The 18,834-nt window shown below is 42.2% G+C and overlaps 4 protein-coding genes across 4 annotated transcripts in view; 3 read left to right on the top strand and 1 right to left on the bottom strand.

The window, feature by feature from the left end:
- The first annotated feature begins 442 nt into the window (after positions 1-442).
- Positions 443-7,190, top strand: LOC122404908. Its single transcript, XM_043409282.1, has 9 exons — positions 443-715; positions 1,261-1,445; positions 2,129-2,304; positions 2,368-2,760; positions 3,780-3,947; positions 4,016-4,242; positions 4,320-4,522; positions 5,493-5,758; positions 5,901-7,190. Exons 1-9 carry the CDS (start codon positions 568-570, stop codon positions 6,553-6,555), a joined length of 2,421 nt encoding a protein of 806 aa, XP_043265217.1. The 5' UTR covers positions 443-567; the 3' UTR covers positions 6,556-7,190.
- Positions 7,111-8,136, bottom strand: LOC122396722. Its single transcript, XM_043395355.1, has 5 exons — positions 7,987-8,136; positions 7,818-7,927; positions 7,529-7,627; positions 7,303-7,422; positions 7,111-7,243 (listed from the first exon to the last, which is right to left on the bottom strand). Exons 1-5 carry the CDS (start codon positions 8,134-8,136, stop codon positions 7,111-7,113), a joined length of 612 nt encoding a protein of 203 aa, XP_043251290.1.
- Positions 8,137-8,490: 354 nt separating this feature from the next.
- LOC122396714 (translation machinery-associated protein 16) lies at positions 8,491-9,557 on the top strand. The gene is made up of 5 exons (XM_043395343.1): positions 8,491-8,619; positions 8,716-8,807; positions 8,900-9,040; positions 9,104-9,252; positions 9,310-9,557. Exons 1-5 carry the CDS (start codon positions 8,617-8,619, stop codon positions 9,555-9,557), a joined length of 633 nt encoding a protein of 210 aa, XP_043251278.1. The 5' UTR covers positions 8,491-8,616.
- A 4,083-nt stretch (positions 9,558-13,640) lies between these two features.
- Positions 13,641-18,834, top strand: part of LOC122403352 (mucin-5AC-like) — a 56,593-nt gene continuing 51,399 nt past the window's right edge. The window contains exon 1 of the mRNA XM_043406873.1: positions 13,641-13,909. Coding sequence (XP_043262808.1) covers positions 13,825-13,909 — 85 coding nt within the window. The 5' untranslated portion in view covers positions 13,641-13,824. The remainder of the gene's footprint in view (positions 13,910-18,834) is intronic.

The raw sequence follows: 18,834 nt of genomic DNA, 5'->3' as shown, positions 1-18,834 counted from the left end.
TAAAATATGAAAAACTATTCCGCGTTCGCTGACTCATCGTTGTATTCTTTTGTTCGGACAATAGTAACCTTTAAAACTTGCTTTCCGATATTGGATATACACCCGTCCCTCGATTTACGTCACGTATTACGCGAAAAAATATTGGAAATACGTAATTATTTCACGTAGCTTAACAAACAAAATAATTACGACGTTTGCAATTTGAAAGAGACATTTGCTAGATCGCACTCAAGGAAGAATCGTCGTTCGACGATCCATTTCCTTTCCTCTTGGGGGTTGGTGATTAGCAAGAACTGACACCGCGGGTGCAATTAATTCTCTCGGATAAAAAATGGGTGTTCCATCGATCACTATATGAAAACTAATTTTTATCGCATGCGTTGAAGCAAGGACGAGTCGAAAGGACTTCTTAAGATGATCCCCAGTCTGTATTCGACCGCTGTCTAAGCCGTTTCGTAGCTCATGCGGTCATCGACGAAGAACTAGAACGAGGTGCTCGCATTTCTCGTTATTATTAATTAAAATTACAAAAATCTGAACCTCAGCGACGACCAAACTCGCAGAAAAATGAGAACAGGATTTTTTATATCTACTTTCTGCTTGGCCACGGGTACATGCATCCTACCCTCGCCGTTAACGTTGCAATTAATCCTGGAATTTTCTAAATTGAGATCTTGGGACCAAATCGTGCTCTTCGAGAATTTAAGTTCTCTAGGTAAGTGAAATTCAATCTACCATACTTCACAAACATTTTAATTTAATTTAACTTCTCTTGCCTCGTTCAACACTCGGTTATAAAATTCTGGCCGATATATTCGTGGTAAATTTTATTCACGAATAACAAGTAAATATTGTAGTATCGTTCGTAAACTAACTTCCGTCCACGTTTCACTCGTAGATTCATTAATAAATTAGAATCCATCAACGAACGTATAAACCCAGATCCAGATGAACGGCACTACGAACGTAAGAAGGCTTACGAATAAATTTCGTATTTGTATTCATTATTCTTGAATAAAATTTTATTTACTCTGACACAAAACTATTGTACTTCGCTGAAAGCAAAAGTGTGTGGGAACCCGGTAGAAATGTTAACGTTTCTCCTCTAGAAACGTCTGAATTATTAATTGGAAATTAAATATATGCGTTTGGCTATTCGATGACAACGTTTACTTGTTTTATTTATGAACTGAAACACTTCAGTCTTCCTAAGGCAAACGAAATATGCTATTTTTCTTATATTTTCTCGTATTTTGGCAGACTGTGTGTTTGCTTACGCCAGACCTCTGATCTCGTGTCTCGCCGAAAAAGGAATTAGCGTGTCGGTTCAATCAGCCATCAATCCCAATATACCTGATGCCCTTATGATCCAGAAGCACCGAATTGGATCGATCGTACTGCTGGACGGGCTCAATCTCACGTCGCCAGAAAACGTGCTTCACGTGGTGAGAAGCATACGTAGTTGATTCATAAATAGCTTGTGCACGTTACGAGCGAACGTTTAATTACCCAATTCATCGAAATCATAAATAATGCTAATGAAGTAGTTCGTAAGTAGTTCGTAAGTTCCGCGTCTCGTACAAGCAGAAAATTTATGTTCCAAACTCTCGACTCGCCTGATTCGTAAACATTTATTTTAAAACGACCAGCACCAGATAAGTGGTAATCCTTCATTTTCCGTCTAACGGTGGAGATTACTTCGGATAAAAATATTGAATTGTTACGATGTTCTTTCAAAACGGTCGTTTGGAAACACCGGAAACTTTCAGGATGACCCAATAATTGCGTATTCCCGTCCCGCCTCTGCTATCTGTTGTAGACATTGCGACGATTAAATGCTAAAAAGTTCGCAGTTGTAATTATCTGCACTCGTTAAGATCACGCGATAAATCAGGTTGATTTGCATCTGATGTACGGAGGTATCCCTTAATGGCTCGCATAATTTAGATGAAATTGATTCTGCATGCAAAAGTAAGTCGAAATCGTTGAATAAAATATTTACGTTTTGGAATATGAAACCCGATTCTAGCCGTTTACTAGTCGTTGATGGATTTTGAATGACTCTCTATAATCGTTAAAACTTTATAACACCGGTATCCTTTCGTTGGGCACGCGATCGTTATTGCAGGCTTCCCAGAAACTTCTTTTCAATTATTACGTCTCGTGGCTGATGATAACTGCAAGAAACACGGACGCGACGATTGATAACGTGCTTCGACATTTGAATATTGGCATCGATAGCGACGTGATTGTCGCGATGTCCTCTTTGACACACGAGGCGATGCAAAAATTCTACTGGAACAGGTATTAACAAATTGCATCCGATTGCTTTTTGCTATTGCACTGATTTTTTTGCGTTTTCATCAGAACCTCTCTGTGTTTGCGTCGCTATGGGAGTCATTACGAGTTTCGGGAGCCTCTCGTCCAGCGAATCGACGAGAACGCGACGATCAACCTAAACTACGCCGTTTTGAAGAACAGAACGGTGGCCTTCTATTTCGTCCATGTATACAAGATTCGCCACAATGACAATACCAGTTTGGTGACCGATTCCCTCGGTTCCTGGAACCCGGGCTCCTGGGAGTTCCGGGACCCACCAAGCGTGAAACTCAGAAGCAATTTTAACGGACTTCCGATAGTTTTTGGTGTTTTGAATGGTACGATCGATGGAGAGATGGACGTGACGGATCTAGTCGAGGCGAACGACATCGCGCCGCTTCTCGATTTCGCCAGATTTATCACCAGCAGCGTAAATGCAAGGTGCGTATCGACTAATAGATCACAATCGACTGGCAACGATTAGAAAAATTTCATTCGGAGGATCTAAAAGTTTGTCAGTACAATCAGGAGAATCATGGTTATCAAAATGTGTACAAAATGTGTTTCTTCGTCGGTTACAATTGCAAGAATGATTGATATTACCTTTCGTGCGCGATACAAAAACCCATCAAGATAAACAAAGTGAATATCGTATGAAACTACTTGTTGTGTGTTTGCAACATTTCAATAGCAAAAACATTGACAAGACGGCTATTCCATATGTATCTCGAATTAATATCTCTATTATTAAGCGCGATTTAAAATTCATACGCGTTGATATTTTTAATGGTAAACTTCCTATTTAAATAATAAGAGAACGACATACGTATAATTCTGTATACTGCAAACGTCGATGAATTTTTTCTAATCTCATGTTTGTAAAATGAAAAATCAAAGGCGCAGATATTTCCATCATAGTTAAAGTTAATTTGTAAAGAAATTACTAATATTCTAGTCGCGAGCACACAGTCGACTTTCTGCTAAGATTTAGAATGTTACCAAATCTCGGAGCTACTGCTATGTAATTTACAAAAAACATAATCTTATTTTTAACGAATGTACCTTGCACCGTGGACTAACGTACATACGTACGTGTATAAAAGAATCATTCTCAATCTTCAAACATCTGTTCAGGCGGAATTTAAAATTTGCAAAGAAAGAATATTGAAATAAGATAATATGAATGACGTTTAGGATTCTTAGAAATATTCACGTAGATTTATTTCTTGAGCTATTTGAAAACTGTAATAACAATTTTCGTTCGACCACGCGATTTCTTTAATTACAGTAATTATTAAATTACCACGATATGACGTCTGAAAAAGTACAATATTTTTCTACATAAGAAAAAGTTATAACGATTGAAACCGTAATACTTTGCAAGGTATCTCAGTTTTTATGCAACGTCTCGATGATGATCTTAATCGCAAATAGAAATATTAGCATCAGACAATTTTCAGCATAGAACTGGTGCCGCACGAGAAACTTGGCACGTTGAACAACAAAGTTTGGAACAACCTTCTCGGGGACGTCATTGCTGGAACTGTTGACATTGGATTAGGATACATAACCGTGAACGAGGAACGACAGGCAGAAATGTTTTTCAGCCACCCTCTGATTCGCTATATGTAAGAACATTCGAGTATTTCTAGAAACTGAGTATTTTCTAGAAACTGAATTCCATATTTCCATCCAGGAGAAATATTTATTATCATCCACTGGAAAGTGGTACCATGAGAGACATATTTCGCCAGCCATTCAACAATTGCCTTTTGGGATGCGTCGCGTGCACGTATTTTGCAATACTGATCGCAATGGGCCTGATAATTTACGCTACGAAAACCGTTCTGCATCACGAAGAGGAGAAACGCGTTGGAATAGGGGAAGCAGCGTTATGGTGCATCAGCATAATGTGCATGCAAGGTTTTCGTTAAAGACAACCTATTCGAGTTAGATGACGAGTTATGTGACGTATTTGTAATTTAAAAAAATTAATACAGGTTCGCCATGGACACCGCGTAATCCGTCTGGGAAAACAGTATTATTGTTCAGCTTAATGTTCGCTCTGGTAATGTACAACGCGTACGCTGGTTTCATTACCTCGATACTGTCGGTACAAGCAAGCGGTATCAAATCTATCACCGACCTTTTGTCGCACAATTTCAAACTGGGATACAGCATCACCGATGACGAATACATTCGCGTGAGTTTATTCGAATAACATCAAATTCCATTTAAATTCCAACCGAAGGATTATTCAGATTAAGTATCACGTTTCATGAACAAACCATCGCGGATACATTCAAAGTTCGTTTGTAGCTTGTTTTCGCGAGCTTGGCAAAATTTTTCTGCCTGAATAATCAACTTTTTTTACCCTTTATTAATGAGCTTGTTATATTGACAGCTAGGAACGATCAACATTATCAAAGTACGATTACTCGTATTTTTAGTCGAAATTGGATGATACGGACGTGAACGACACGTGGTTTTAACGAACTAACAAACAATATTATAGTTGTTATTAACGAAATCGAGCCCCAGCTGTGTGATAATATAACGAAGAATTGGGTAAAACGAGTCGAGATCGTGAAAAAAAGCCGAGAACATTTTATATCAATTTAAAGATGTGACACTCAATTTAGATAATTCTCCTAAATAACTCTCTCAGCGCCGAAGATACGAGTGAATGTTCCAGAGGTATTTCAAATTGTTTTACGAAGAAGTTTCAAGCTCGGTATGGATTTTTTTTAACGTTATAGCGATAAAATTAAGGTAGCATATGCTTGAAACGTTCTTGACCCTGAAGTTCAAGAGACAAGCCACTTTCACTGTACAGTTACATCTAGATATCGCAAAAAATTTAATTCGTGTTTGTAAATAGGGTCCGCTTGTTATCTCGTTTGTTCTACAAGGCCACCTACCATCAATTCATTATCTGAGGTTACCGACAAAGGTTACATAATATATGAGCAATTAAAGTATTACAGTGATTTACGTTGCAAACAAAATTATTTGTCCGTCGTGTTTCCGTGAATATCATCTCTTCCACAAAAATTAGAATAATTTATATCGATCAAATTCAACGTAAATAATATTTATCGAATAATGTAAATTCCAACGCAAGGAGTTGAAAGAGGAACGTTAATCTTGCACAGTAATTTTGTTGGTTTTAGAACGTGAACGACAGTAATCTTCGCGAGCTGTACATAAGAGCATTCAACAACCGAGAGTCTCGATTAGACACGACTTCCGGTCTCGCGAAGGCGGTGCAGGGACAATACGGTTTCTTTGTCAGCGCCACCCTCGCGCGACGTGCTCTCAGAACGACGTTGATTCAAGAGCGATGTACTTTGAAGGAACTATCCATACCGCAAACGTTCACGATGGTGGCCTTGCCGATGTCCAATTCCTGCCCTTACAAGAAAATTATTAACCTGAAGTACGCGAACGATACTCTGAAATACAAAAACCCTAACAATGCGTACGCGACATTACTTTTTAGAAGTCTCCTCCAGACTGACGCAGAATTCTTCGACACGCGTTGATCCGTTGCGATTGCAAAAATGAAATATAATTTTTAGCATTCTGAGGATACGGGAACGAGGTGTCCTGAACAGAATAACGGAACAAATGCTACCAGAAATGCCGCAATGCAAATCACCGACAACGTTTCACAGCGCCAGGCTGGCCGACGTCTATTCCGCCTTCTTCATACTGATCGCTGGAGGTTTGACGGCGATTTCGATCTGGATCGCGGAAAGAATCTGGAACAAGAGACTGCAAATGAAGAACAGCATCGTGCGAGGGATGCGTCAGCGTCATCTGATGTCGAGCTTGTCTAATTTGCCTCATTTGCGCCATTTCCCCCCGTTTTCTCGTTTCCCTCATCTGCATTTGCATTCCCATCGCGGCAAAAAGCGGGATTTTCTCGCGAACCATCGGATGCAACGCGACCCGACGAACAACGACGAGCGCCTCGTTACGGATTTTACCATCGCTACGCAGGATGGACGACCGTGGAAATCGATCTCGCCCTTTGGGGCAAAAGAGGCCGATAGGGTGGCAAATTCTGGCGAGGAAATCGATCGCCCCCGTTTCGAGCCAAGATTCTATAATTGGAGAAGACGGACCAGCTTTAACGGGACAAGCGTCTCTGATTTGCCGACAAAGAAATTCCAAGCGATCGAGGAGGACCGTAGACCTACCGATAACACGGTTTTCCCGTTTCATCAATGAAGTATTGTTTTTCATCGCGAACAAGTCGTTCTAGAAAAATTACTCACGATATCGATTAAAGTCTAAAAAGCAATCGATCTTGATCAAGATAAAAACAAGATTTATCGTGCGACCAACCAGTATTTTTGCATTTTTACGCAATTTCGTGCAATGAATCACCGATGCGTGAAAGATTATTCATTTTTTCGGCCGGCAACGGGTAAATATTCATTAATTGTTATTTTTCAAACCGAGAGCGCAACTATGTAACGAACGAGGCGTCTTCTAGAACAGATAAGAAATTATTGGTTGCACGAAGTGCGAACGTGATAACTGTATACATACAATCGCATCCAAAGTTTAGCATTGAATATAATTAAATGTGTAGGTTTCTGAAACTGATATAATTTATTGTAAGTTGTTTGGTATTAAATTTACATGTATCAAAAGATAAGAATGTTTGTTATATTCGTAGCAAGTTTTGTCGTTTCCGGCATAGAATAAATGCGCGTAGAAAATGTAAAGAGCTATCAAATAAACGATTTAATCGCCGTCTACATTTCACGCGATAGATCCTCAATCGTCGTACTTTCCGTATTTATCGTACGATGCGATGACTGATACTTTGGCATTGTATGGTTTAAAGGGAGACTCGTATTTAGCCATGTCGACCATGCTTCTACAGTCTCGTAACGTACCAAGTGAGTTTCTACAAAAAAATAAAGGCGATAATTGTTCGTTCTACGAGAGCTTTTCTTCTTTTATTACCGGCACATAACGTTCGTCAAGTTGGGAAACTTTTCATCGTCCTTGCACCATTGCTGCCATTGCTCGTAAAGTGCCACCTCCCCGATCTCGTCGAGATAATAGTGACATAGATCTTTTAGTCTGAAGAAAATCAGGTGTTAAGAAAGGAAAAATCTGTATCTACTTTTCGATAGTTGTTAATGGAACCAAAAATTTTCTTATTTAAATTAGGAGGCAAGATACTGACTTCTCTCCCCAGAGTCCATCCGAGGACGTGGTCACCAAAATGGAACCGGGCAGCCTGTCGGAAATGAATCTTATTCCGTCAGCTTCTCGAAGACTATAGCTATGAACATAACAGTATAATCGATTTTATCAGTAATGGAATGGATTAACATCGAAACTTGGGCGAAATTTTATCGGATAATGGTTGACAATTAAATATCTGGAATAACATGTTATTTGCCCTCGACGAATTAATGTCTGTTGGATTAAACTTTGTTTTGGTGTTGTCTATATTGAAAAGATACGCTTACTATTGAAAAGAGTGGTCGCAAATGGTCCTCAAGAGAAGTTCGACTTCGGTATCGTTTAAATTCGAGTTGGAAGCCATCATTTCGTGGACGTCTAATAAAGTTTGATTTATCTGAGAAGAATTTAAGCTGTTGTTAAATAATTCTACTGGATTAAAGGTAACAAATTTACCTTTTCAGCTATAGCGAGACACATTCCGCATCTAATGCAGGCGGATGAGAAATTAATATCTATAGCGTCACACGTGGAACAAGTCCGCACATATGGAATCTTCTGTACTATGCCGAATTCGGTCGAATCGCAGTCGTAATAATGATCCATCGCAATTTGATCGTCAGGGGGATCACGAAGTTCGTTTAAACTCTGCCCGTTTCCTTTGCGACAGCCGGAACTCGATCCATTTGACGTTAAAATTAAAAATATCAATATTACGAAAAAGACTTTCGCCATTGTGCTTCAGTCTTGCCAAAATGTTCTTCCTAACAAATGTTTTATAAACTTTTACAAACTTTCTTTGAATAATATTTCATTAATATGCCTCTAGTAAAAGTATAAATGTTTATATAGGTTATTGTCGTACTCTTTACGTAAACATGTCAAAAATAGAAACAGAAGACAAATTTTGAAGTTTTTCGTTTAAAAATAGGGATGGTAATAAATATTGATTCAATGTTTCCTTTGATGCCGATAGGCGCCGCCACATAATACTAATATCTTTCTTTCGTTCAAATGGATCGAGCAACCACGTTGTTTAGAAGTTTTTGAGGTTAGGAACTGGAATACATACAATAAAGTAGAACCATGGTGAGATTCAATTTATCTTTATACGATTTCTGCTAAGGAATATTTTCATGTTCTCACGGTGAACTCTGTTCCCTTAACGAATACTTTTTTTCACAGTCTGTTGCAATGAGAAAGGAGTACTTAAAAGCAAAGAAGATTCTACATCCAAATAGCAGGAAGTCTCTTGCTATTGCCAAAAGGGCCAAAAAGTAAATCAGATTACCTTTAAACTACACAAATGTTTTGTATCTAAGTTCTTCCAAGTCTTGACAGAAAAAGTATAAGATGCATTTTGTTTCAGAATAGTCAACAGACAGAAGACAAAAATGTCTGGTTTGATAAAGCAGAGTTTAGTGGGAGAGAAGATGCTATGGATCCAAGAACACATGATTCCAGACGTGTGCCCTTATACCCCAGAATTGACAGCACGGTTGTTAGAAATGTAGGTGAATAAGACACAAATATCAAAGCCGTAACTACTAATAATTGTGTGTTTGACTCAAAGGTACATAGCAAGAAACGACGAAGAATTGGAACAAATTGCTATAAAACACTCTGTGGGTGGTAAAAGAAACAGACAGCATGCAAGCAGGGAAGACATAGTAAGGATGACCAAGGAACGCGAGCAAGAAGAATACAATACTTGTGGAATAGGTAAGCTATTAAAAATGCTTTGTTTGCGAGAGCCTGTGTAATTGTTTTATATTTCAGAAATTCCTGATATTCTTAACGCTGCTCAATGCGAGATGTTGAGAAAATGGGACGGTGAACTAAAGTACCTACCCAATTTTAAATTTAGGAGATTCGGTAAAAACCATTTAAACGATGCGTTACGGAAGGCAAATAAACAGCCAAAGGAACACACGTCCGAGACGCAAAGTAAAAGTCTCGAAAGATCAGGAAATCGGGAGGAAGAAATTACGTCCGAAAACTCAGACTCTTCTATGAACTCAGAATAAATTAACTATAAATATTTTATTTCATCCCGTATTTTATTTCTCTTTGTCTACCCTCTCCTACTCCTGCTCCCTCAAAATAGCGATTTTTCTCGGAAAAACGAAAGCGGATTGCTTCGTTCGTTTTCGCTTGCGTAATTCGGCGCGCTGCGTTAATTGCACCACTCTCGTCTCCAGCAGGGAACAAAGGTGTCGCGAGGAAGGAAATCACGATAGAAAAAAGTTCGATTGCGAAATATGCAGTGAACGAAACTGGAACATGTGAATGAGTTGTGTGCAGCTCGCAAATCCGCCGAACTCCATTCTTGGATTTCCTCGATCTTTATTCGCTTTACTTCACTTACATTTTTTCTTATTACGTAAACTCCGAAGGAGATTCATTCTTTTACCAATCCCACGAGCTTACGCTCTTTAAATCGTTCCGAACCATATTTGTAACTAAACGGAAGATTCGAATTGAAGCGATTGTGATCAACGTTTTTACGCTAACTTCCGGTAAAGGAAGGGTTAGTTGCAAATAATCTTGTCGATCTTGCTACCCAAGAAGATGGACTCTCATCTTCCTCGATTTTTCAGATAGATCGGTTAATAAACTGTACGCTTCTGGCGCAGTTGCAGTCGCAAGGAATGTCTCTGGAAGACCATGGATCATTCTGGCGGAGAAAAGCGAAGAGGGGGACGACGATCACGTGAATAAGAGTGAAAGTTAGCGGGACTTATGCTTTGCAAAATTATCGGTACACTCTGCCTCCTTGTAATAAGACGATAATCCTTGATCTTTTTGTATTATTAGCGTGTCTATCACGTATGACATGGAGAAAACTTGCAAGAATTTATTCGTAAATAAGATTGGTCATACATTCACAGGGTGTGTCATCTAAACCAGGCCACCTAAATATCTTTACCAATTGCAAATAATATTTTTACTTTAAAGTAAAATGTAAAATTTGAACACTTAAAACAAGTCGTTTAAAATAAACCAGAAACAGAGGACACGAAAAACAGAACCGTTATAGCTTGTGCTGCTAATCGTAAAATATTTGAAAGCGCAAACAGTTCCGGTTCGAACATTTATTATAACGACTTGCTAATAAGTAATGATACGACTCTACTTCGATTTGAGGTGTGCGTAAGTACGCTACTCCGATCTTTGCAGCATATTTTAATATATCGCGTCCGGTAGAAATGGTGGTGAAAGTATTATAAAGATAGAATTCCAGATACGTAAAGATAGAATTTTTCCACCATAGAGGCGATACGATAAAAGTAAAACGTTCTTTCTTGCGGAGAATGTTGTATCTTTGGTAGCGCGTGCCGCGTTCCACGAACGAAGCAATAAAAAAAGAAGTAATGGAAAGTTATTATTATTATTGTTTTCGCGAAACGGAATAACTGTTACGCATTATCGTATCTGGATTACGCAAGCCTCGATAGCCGGCGGATGGTAAACGGTAGACGTTTCACGCCAGTAATGTCGGTCGATGCAGCCGATGGTGCATAGCAATAGGCAACGGTGAAGCCGTCATAATTCTCGTCTAGATTCTGTTAGACTATCGGGCAGATGTCATCGACTCGAGAACCCGAGCCACCATTTTTACGCTCGCTTAAGCTTTACGAGTTTTTGACGTCCTTGCGTTCTGCCGACTCAATTATACGCGACGCTAATCCACCGCGCCGTTAGACAGATCCGTGCCGTCGAATTAGAAAGTCAGTCGTTCAGCCGCGGCCTTTTCAAGTTTGTCTCCGGAATTGTCTGCGTGCACCTCGGAAACGTTATGCGGAAGAACGTTCGCGGATGATGCGCTGTGCTCTGATAATTGGTGCTCGAAAGACGCAACACCGTACAGTCCGCAACACCGCTCTTCTTCCAACGAGGGGACCATTAAAACTCGAAATTTTATGATTCAAGAATTTTGAGAAAGGCTTCGAATCGATTTAAAATCGCTATTCGTTGTTCGCGAATAGAGTTCGCCCAATTCTGATGGACACACATGGCCGCTAAACTTCCCAAGTTATATTTAACTATTAACAGGTACCGGTTTGTACAGGTTGAATGTTAAGCCAACTGGCTCTCGGAGCTGTTTTCACCACGGCGACGTCAGCCGTTCAATTTCGCGGTCCACGAGCGTGACGTCCACTCGAGATGTAAAAAGAGAAGAGGAAAAAGAGACAGAAAGGGGAGTAATTTCTCCGGTGGAATGTTCGGCGACGGAATTCGAGAATCACTCGCTAAGCGAGTCAACCGACATCGGCACGAATACTTTAAGAGACGGGGGCTTGATCGAGCCAGAGGCCGCGGAGAGAAGACCACGTTCGTAAATGTAGGTCCTCGGGTCGCCACCTATAATACGAACCTCCCACCTTGCGAGTCGTCCCACTAATCGTACAGGTTCCTCCAACAACCGTGCCCTCCGTCTCTTGGCCGAGTTCGTTCGACGCGACAGGTGGACCGCCATATTTGGAAACGTTCGATGAGCCTCGGTTTGACAACCCGAGGCTCGCGTCTCTGCAGAGATGCTGCTAAGTTCGCAAATAGTGTACTCTGTTATTTAAGGCGCTGATTAACTTCTAAACGAGGGGTGGCGAATTGGCGGTTCGCGAGTCCTTCTTCCCCTACTTTTCTGTTCCGTTCAACCGCAAAAGACCTCCCCCTCTATGCCTACAATGCAGAGTTGGGACTGAGGCTCGCGCTGAGACCTAACTAGTGTGAAATCGGGAGACGCGTAGTAGTAATTTTTAACAAGATTTCGATTGCAAATTACCTCTGCTAACTAAATATGTAAAATGACACTTATGGACGGCAAAATCGTGTACAGATTCCACACGAAACTCGCGGACATTCGAAGGGGACATCTCGACTGTGGGTCAACGTTTCGAGGCGACGATTCCGCATAAATTTCTTTTCCACTCGGAGAGCCGTAAAATCGCAGATCGCGGGCGTTCCGTTATTTTTGAAAGTAATTTTTAACAGCCCGCCCAAGAATAGAGAGTTTTGTTGATTTCGACGCTCCTTTGGCTCTTCCGCGAATTTTCACCGCTTCGAACTTTCTACCGAGGTCCAGGGACGTTTCTACTTCTAGATCGTCGATCGAAATTTAATCGAACAGAGCCGAACACGCGTGAAACTAAAATCGACGTTCAGTTTACCGAAATCGATATTTAATATCGGTATAATTCTTTTAACGATTGCATTTCATCGCGTCGTTGCCGAGAATGATCGAGGGAAGTTATAAATCGAACAATCGATAAACGAGCGGTTTGACAGGCAAATTAGCGCAAATGTAACAGCTGCTGTGATGTCTTGCGTCGCTATTTGCTCCGGTTGGAGTTACGATCTAACGGGTGGACGCGTGGCACGGTAGAGTAGAAATCGATCAGAGATAAGCATTAATCCAACGAATTTGTTACAGATACTTTACGTTAGAATGAAATTCTCGTCTGTTCGTGCTGCGCATTGAAATGCAGAAGCTTGGAATCCGCGAATCCTGTCGAAATGTCGGTTTTCATTTCTAACTGTCCCCTTCTATCCTTGCAGACCGCCCCCCCCCCCACCAGCCGAAAAGGAATAGGATACGATAGCAGCCAAGGCCGCGTTGTCCGCAATAATTTCGCGCGAACAGCGTGCGCAATTACAATGACAATAAGACAGCCTCCAGAGGTAAGAGCAGTGTGCCTCGCGAACGGTCCTGTTCGCCACGAGGAAGAAGCTGGGAAAGGGTCGGTTGGACAGAGAGAGAGAGATTGTTGGAGGGGGCCTGAAACGGGAGGGGGTAAAGAAACGATAGAAGAGGGGCCTTACCGGCTCGCCTCTGGCCTCTCTCTCGATACACCTTTCTCCGGTTCCCAACACCCGGCCGCGGGCCTTGCTTCCCCTTCAGTCCTCACCGGGACACAGACAAAGTTACGCACCCGGAGAAAGGTCAATCGGTCGGTCGTCGAGTACCGAAGCTCTCGTTTAACGCGCTCTCTGTCCGGTGAACCAGGTGGACAAATTTTTTCGACGTACCCCGACACGCAGGAGCAAAGAATCGTGTCTCTGGGTGCCGTTTGTTTTGCCATTTTTCTTTTTTTTGTTATTATCTCGTTGACAGAAACGCGAAACGCGGACAGAGCGGGAAATCGGGACTCCGTTCGGGCAAGGTGATTTTCCGTGGTGCTTGTTCGCAGTTGGAGCTTCCGCGTCGTTCGGTTTTTGGTACCCATGTAACGGGCTACGTTTCTCCATCCGGGCCGGAATATTGTGGCACGGTTCCGTGCGAACGGGGAACAAATGGCCAAAGACATGTGGAGGCTCTGGTTCACCAAGTTGCTACTCCTGGCGGCCCTGATGCTCGCCGCGGAGACGAGATCCGAGGGTGAGTTTCCTCTTTTGCCTCTCGCTGAACAACGTCAGAGTCACGTGGAGTCCTGACCACGAACCGCGAACCATTACCGAATCTTTCGTAATCTTGAATCTCGGGTACACGACGGTCGCGAGCGTTTCGTAAACGGCCTTTGCATTTCGTCGCGAATTACGCGGCCCATAGAGCGGCTGGAAAACTTGTTAAACACTTTCTAATTCGTCGCCTCGAGAAGGGAAGAACGACTTGTTTGTCGCGGAAAGGTGTTGTGCAATTCACGATGCAGGAAGAGCACCGCGGAGAACTCGATTTTGGCGTGATCGCGTTCGACCGCTTTCGAGAATCGACCGTCGACGGAAACACTTTTGTTTGTTTTTTTCACTCCTTTATTTTCCAAGTCGCGAGGCCAAGCTAGCGCGACGGTAATTCCTCCGGTTAACAGCTGTTCTTCCGCGTGGCTGACGAGATAACGTAGTTGTCTTCCGTTAATAGGACATCCACTTTTAAGTGGCTCGTGTTAGCTCTCACCGGGGGAATTGTCCGGCGCGAGCAACTGTTTCCCTGGCAATTAAGATGCAACGATGTTAACGCGCGGGGACAGGCACTAACAAACGAGTCGCGTGTACCCGCGAGCTTCGAACCGTTCGTTATCGCGAACGGCCAAGACAAAGCTCCGTACGAACTGTTTACGCGTGTAAATTCTACGAGACGCAATTACGGTTAGAATAAACACCTCTTCCAACATCTTCGGAGTCGCCATTTACAGTTAAACCCTGCTGCACAGTGAATCTGTACTTCAGGGTTAAATATTAATCTTCGGTTATTGCACGCATGTTATATTTTTGTTAATTTATCACAAGAGTATAGAATATTTCGTCTGCAATTTCTGACGTATTAAAACCAGTAAAAAGTTCACGTTGCAAGGGATAACATTGAATTAATGCGAGCAGAGGCTGGGGGAATCACTGAATGGAACTAATTTTAAGGAACGCGTTGCACGGGTTCGTTAAAAACGTAACTCAGCGACCGGAGGTGTTGCAAACCGCGTAACGATACGACGTAACAATTCAAAATTTACAGCCAAGTCGGGAAACTTAATTCTGTTTCGCCAAAAATTAGAGAAACGTTCGTTTCTGCTACCAACGAGGTAGGACAATCGGGTAAAAACGTTGGCAGAAGACTAATTCGTACCAGCACGCGGCCGAGACGGTAAATTACGAGCGTGTTTGCGGAATCGTGGGTTGTTTTTCTGATCTCGCGAGCGCGCAATCCGAGTCATCGTTCGAAACGATTCCTCTTCTGGAATTAATTGAGGTGTAGTTACGTGCTGGCTCGCGTTTGCGAACGGTTACATGCATATTTAATAAAGACTCGTTCGTTGTATCGAAACGCAACGACCGTTAAATTAAACATTCGCGAACATCGAGGGTATTTCCAAGGGAGGGAATCGAACGCGTGAAACGTACACGTCGAACCCGATCGCCGATATTGGATCCGATCGAGGGATCGAAGAGGCAGATGCCCGAGTAAAACGCGCGCCACTGAGCACCACGAGCCGCGCGAACCGTTATACCCGTTCCTAACACACAAAGCATCGGCATTATTTTCTAATGTGTACGCGGTTCGCAGGTCCTAATTTCAGTCGGATTATATGCCTCGTCCGCGTGAAAATCGGTTTCATTCGCTAGTTTCTGCTCCATTTTCGCGGCACGATGATTGCTATTCATTACGAAAGCGGTGTAGATCCATTAAAAATATACGGAGTATCCGCGAACGGTAATTAAAGAACGCTCGTCTTGTCTATAAAGTAGTTTTAAAGTAGACGAGGTAAAATTTTTACGATCGCGCCAGAATTCGATTGCTAAAGAGAACGAGCAGCAAAGCAACTCCCACGAAAATTTTCAAAGTTTCGAAACGCATTTTTCTTTAAACGTGTCTTCCATGAGACGCCATTTGCTACTTCGAGGGATACATGACCAGCTGTATAATGTCACAGAGGCGCGAAAGAACGCTCGGAGTCGCTCTTATTCGCCACGTTTCTATCACCGAGAACCGGATATCAAAAGAAAAATAATTGTTGCGTAACCGTGAATACATTCACGTTTCGAATGTTCTTTGTCTTGGCTCTTGTCTTTTAACATAGCGTGTACAAGAAAAGACGAAGATTTCAGTAAAATCGACCAGCATAGATTGCGTAATCATGTTTTATTCCGGACCGTTTACGTTTCTTACATTCAGATTAGGCGGAGAATGGTTTAGTCAAAAGTCCTGATTATTCGAGATTCAAGGTTTTCTAAAAATGACTATGGCTAACAGCGACGTATTGTTCCATCTATTATTCGAATTATTGCATCTAAGGATATCTTCTCTTGGACTTTTTCTGTTTGGTTTTATGTAGTCTATAATATTCCAGCGACTCGAGCAGGGACTAGTATACTATGAGGGTTTTTATCAGCGGGCGGTTGGCCTCGCGGACGGTTCCATTCACTGCTGCGAAACAGGAGAGATCGTCGTGGGCCCGATCGCCGCGAGCCACCAGTCGTTCGTCTTCTCGGTGAAAGAGTCGTCTACGGCTCGTGAATATGTAATATACGATTCTATCGGTCCTTACTGCGCGAGCACCGCGAGAAACCCGCAAACGGACCGCGGCGCAGCTTGCAAAACGCCGCCGTAACGACGATCTTATCGCGAACGCGGTTTGTTTTTCGCGGCGTATTCGACGGCTCTTCTCCGAGCAACCCCCTGGTGGTTCGCGTTAAAGCGAGGACATTGGCCCGTTGGATTCCTACGACTATGCTTGCTAAACTGCATATATGCATTCATCCAACCGTCAGTCCTACTATTAAATTAAAATATTGGCTCTATTTTTTCTAAAACGCAAACTCGAAGTAGATACTTTCTAATGGAAATGAGTAAAAAGAGTCAAGGTTTCAAAACCATCGAGGAGTCTTCCCTACGAGTTCCTAACTATTATTCAAATTGCCAGACTGAAACTAATAGGATAGCATTGTTTTCGTCTGAAATTGCCGAGAATATGGAAAATCTGATTCGCAGGCTTTGATACTGCGCGCAATTTTCACGACAAGGACGTTCGCTTTCGTGCTTGTCCCCGACAAAGCGGTACGAGAACGTAATAAAAGTTAAACGAAATTAATTTCCGTAATTGGGGCCACGGATTATCATGGTCGATCGTTCGCGTCGACGATATTCAAGGTCAATGAAAATCGTTTTGCCAATTATGGGAAATCGCCGGTAAGAGAATATTTCAAGGGGAAAGCTTTCGATCGAAGATACAGATTAATGTAATTGGAAATCTCGGTCACAGACCGTAAGAAAAGCGATACCGCGTTTCGTTGCCTTTTCCGGAAGATCGTATTGGGAAATCTCTGGAAAGTAAACTGAGAATTAAACGTTTACCATCGTTGGTCAGCTATAGAAGTGCCCGAGTAGCTTTAAAATACGATCCGTGCTTAGTTTGAATAGAGAAAACCATCGAATTTATCTGCCACTGCAAAACGAATTGCAGAAAAAGAGAAATAATTCCGTCGTCGCAAACATCGTTGTCTCGGTCTAATAAAGTCGGTAATTAACTTCGGTCTAAGAGACGTTCCAAGAGGGAACAAGAGTATACGAATAAATGAACCAAAGCAGAAACAGTTCGTTGGTCGTTTTCTCGAACGAAAAAGGGAGCTACACTGTTGCGGCAACAGTATCCCAACGCTTTTTTCCCGGCCTTTGTCCTCTTTGGCACATTTCTTCTCCCTCCGCAGCCCTGAAACTTTCTCCACTCGATGGAAGAAGGAACCAATGCCACCGAACTGACGAGAAACGGTGCTACAGTCCGCTTTGCGCAATTATTGTCCGTCGCGAGCCTTCTAAGGGAGGAATTCCTCTTTACAGTCTTAATTTGTCGACGTTCCGTAATGCCGGATCAACGCTCCGACCAATAACGACCAACCTGCGCATTCCTCGACATCTTGTTAGTACATTAGGTCTTTCTTCCATCGGAACAACTCGGTATCGGGGAAAATTGTCTCAAGATCAGGAAACTTGCATTTTTCTAACGGTAAATCGAACGAGAAACTAATTCGTAAACATTTGGTAAAAATAAGTGAAAAGAATTTTAAGAACGAATAAAAGGGTAACCGTATATAGAGTTTCTTGGAGCAATTGTGACGGTGAAGGTGAATGATACTAAAACTCGTACACCTAATTCCACGACAGAGACCTGTTCGGTTCGTTCAGCGCGTGCAAAGCGATTGGTTACAAGTTGGTGGAGCGACATTTTCGTGACATTTGCGTCAGACATTTCGACTGCCTACGTAAAAGGATACTGAAAGACAGATGTAGGTCTATGGTACAAGTCCAATATAATTATGTCGACATGGCATGGTTAATACAGTCGATAGGATTGAAAAAATCTCGCTTGAGATCGAAAGTGGTGTCGTACCTGAGATTTTAAAGAGGGAAAACGATGATTCCAGTATCGCAGAAAGAAGAACAGGTAGTTTGTAAACTTCGTTTAATCGAAAGCTTAGAAGAGTCCGATCGAAGTGAAATCGCGACGAAATATCACGTAGCCCCGTTTTCTCCGAATGATCACGATGCCGCCTTCTATACGCTCTCGACAAGTGCCAATTACAGGCACAAAGCCGCTTTTGCCATTTATATCCATTCTGTTCCTCTCCGATGGTAGCAGTCTATCTTTGTTCGCCGGTATCGGTCGCAATAGAGTCCATTCAAAGCGCCAGAATCCCTGGGAATCGTGTCCAAACATAGTCTGAACAGCGAAAGATTCCCCCGAGCCTAAATATATCCTCTAGGCAGCCGTACTTATTTCCGTGCCGTGGTCGTACGCCGAGTGAAGTAACAGTAAGTCCGATTCAGTCTTGATCAAGGACGACTCGAGAATTCGAAAGGGACGTGTCGGGTCACGGTCA

This window comes from Colletes gigas, unplaced genomic scaffold, assembly GCF_013123115.1.
Source record: "Colletes gigas isolate AHSC1104 unplaced genomic scaffold, ASM1312311v1 Colletes_gigas_Sc00001, whole genome shotgun sequence".
NCBI lineage: Eukaryota > Metazoa > Arthropoda > Insecta > Hymenoptera > Colletidae > Colletes > Colletes gigas.
Note: the sequence above shows the minus strand (reverse complement) of the source record. Positions and strands in the feature narration are given on the sequence as shown.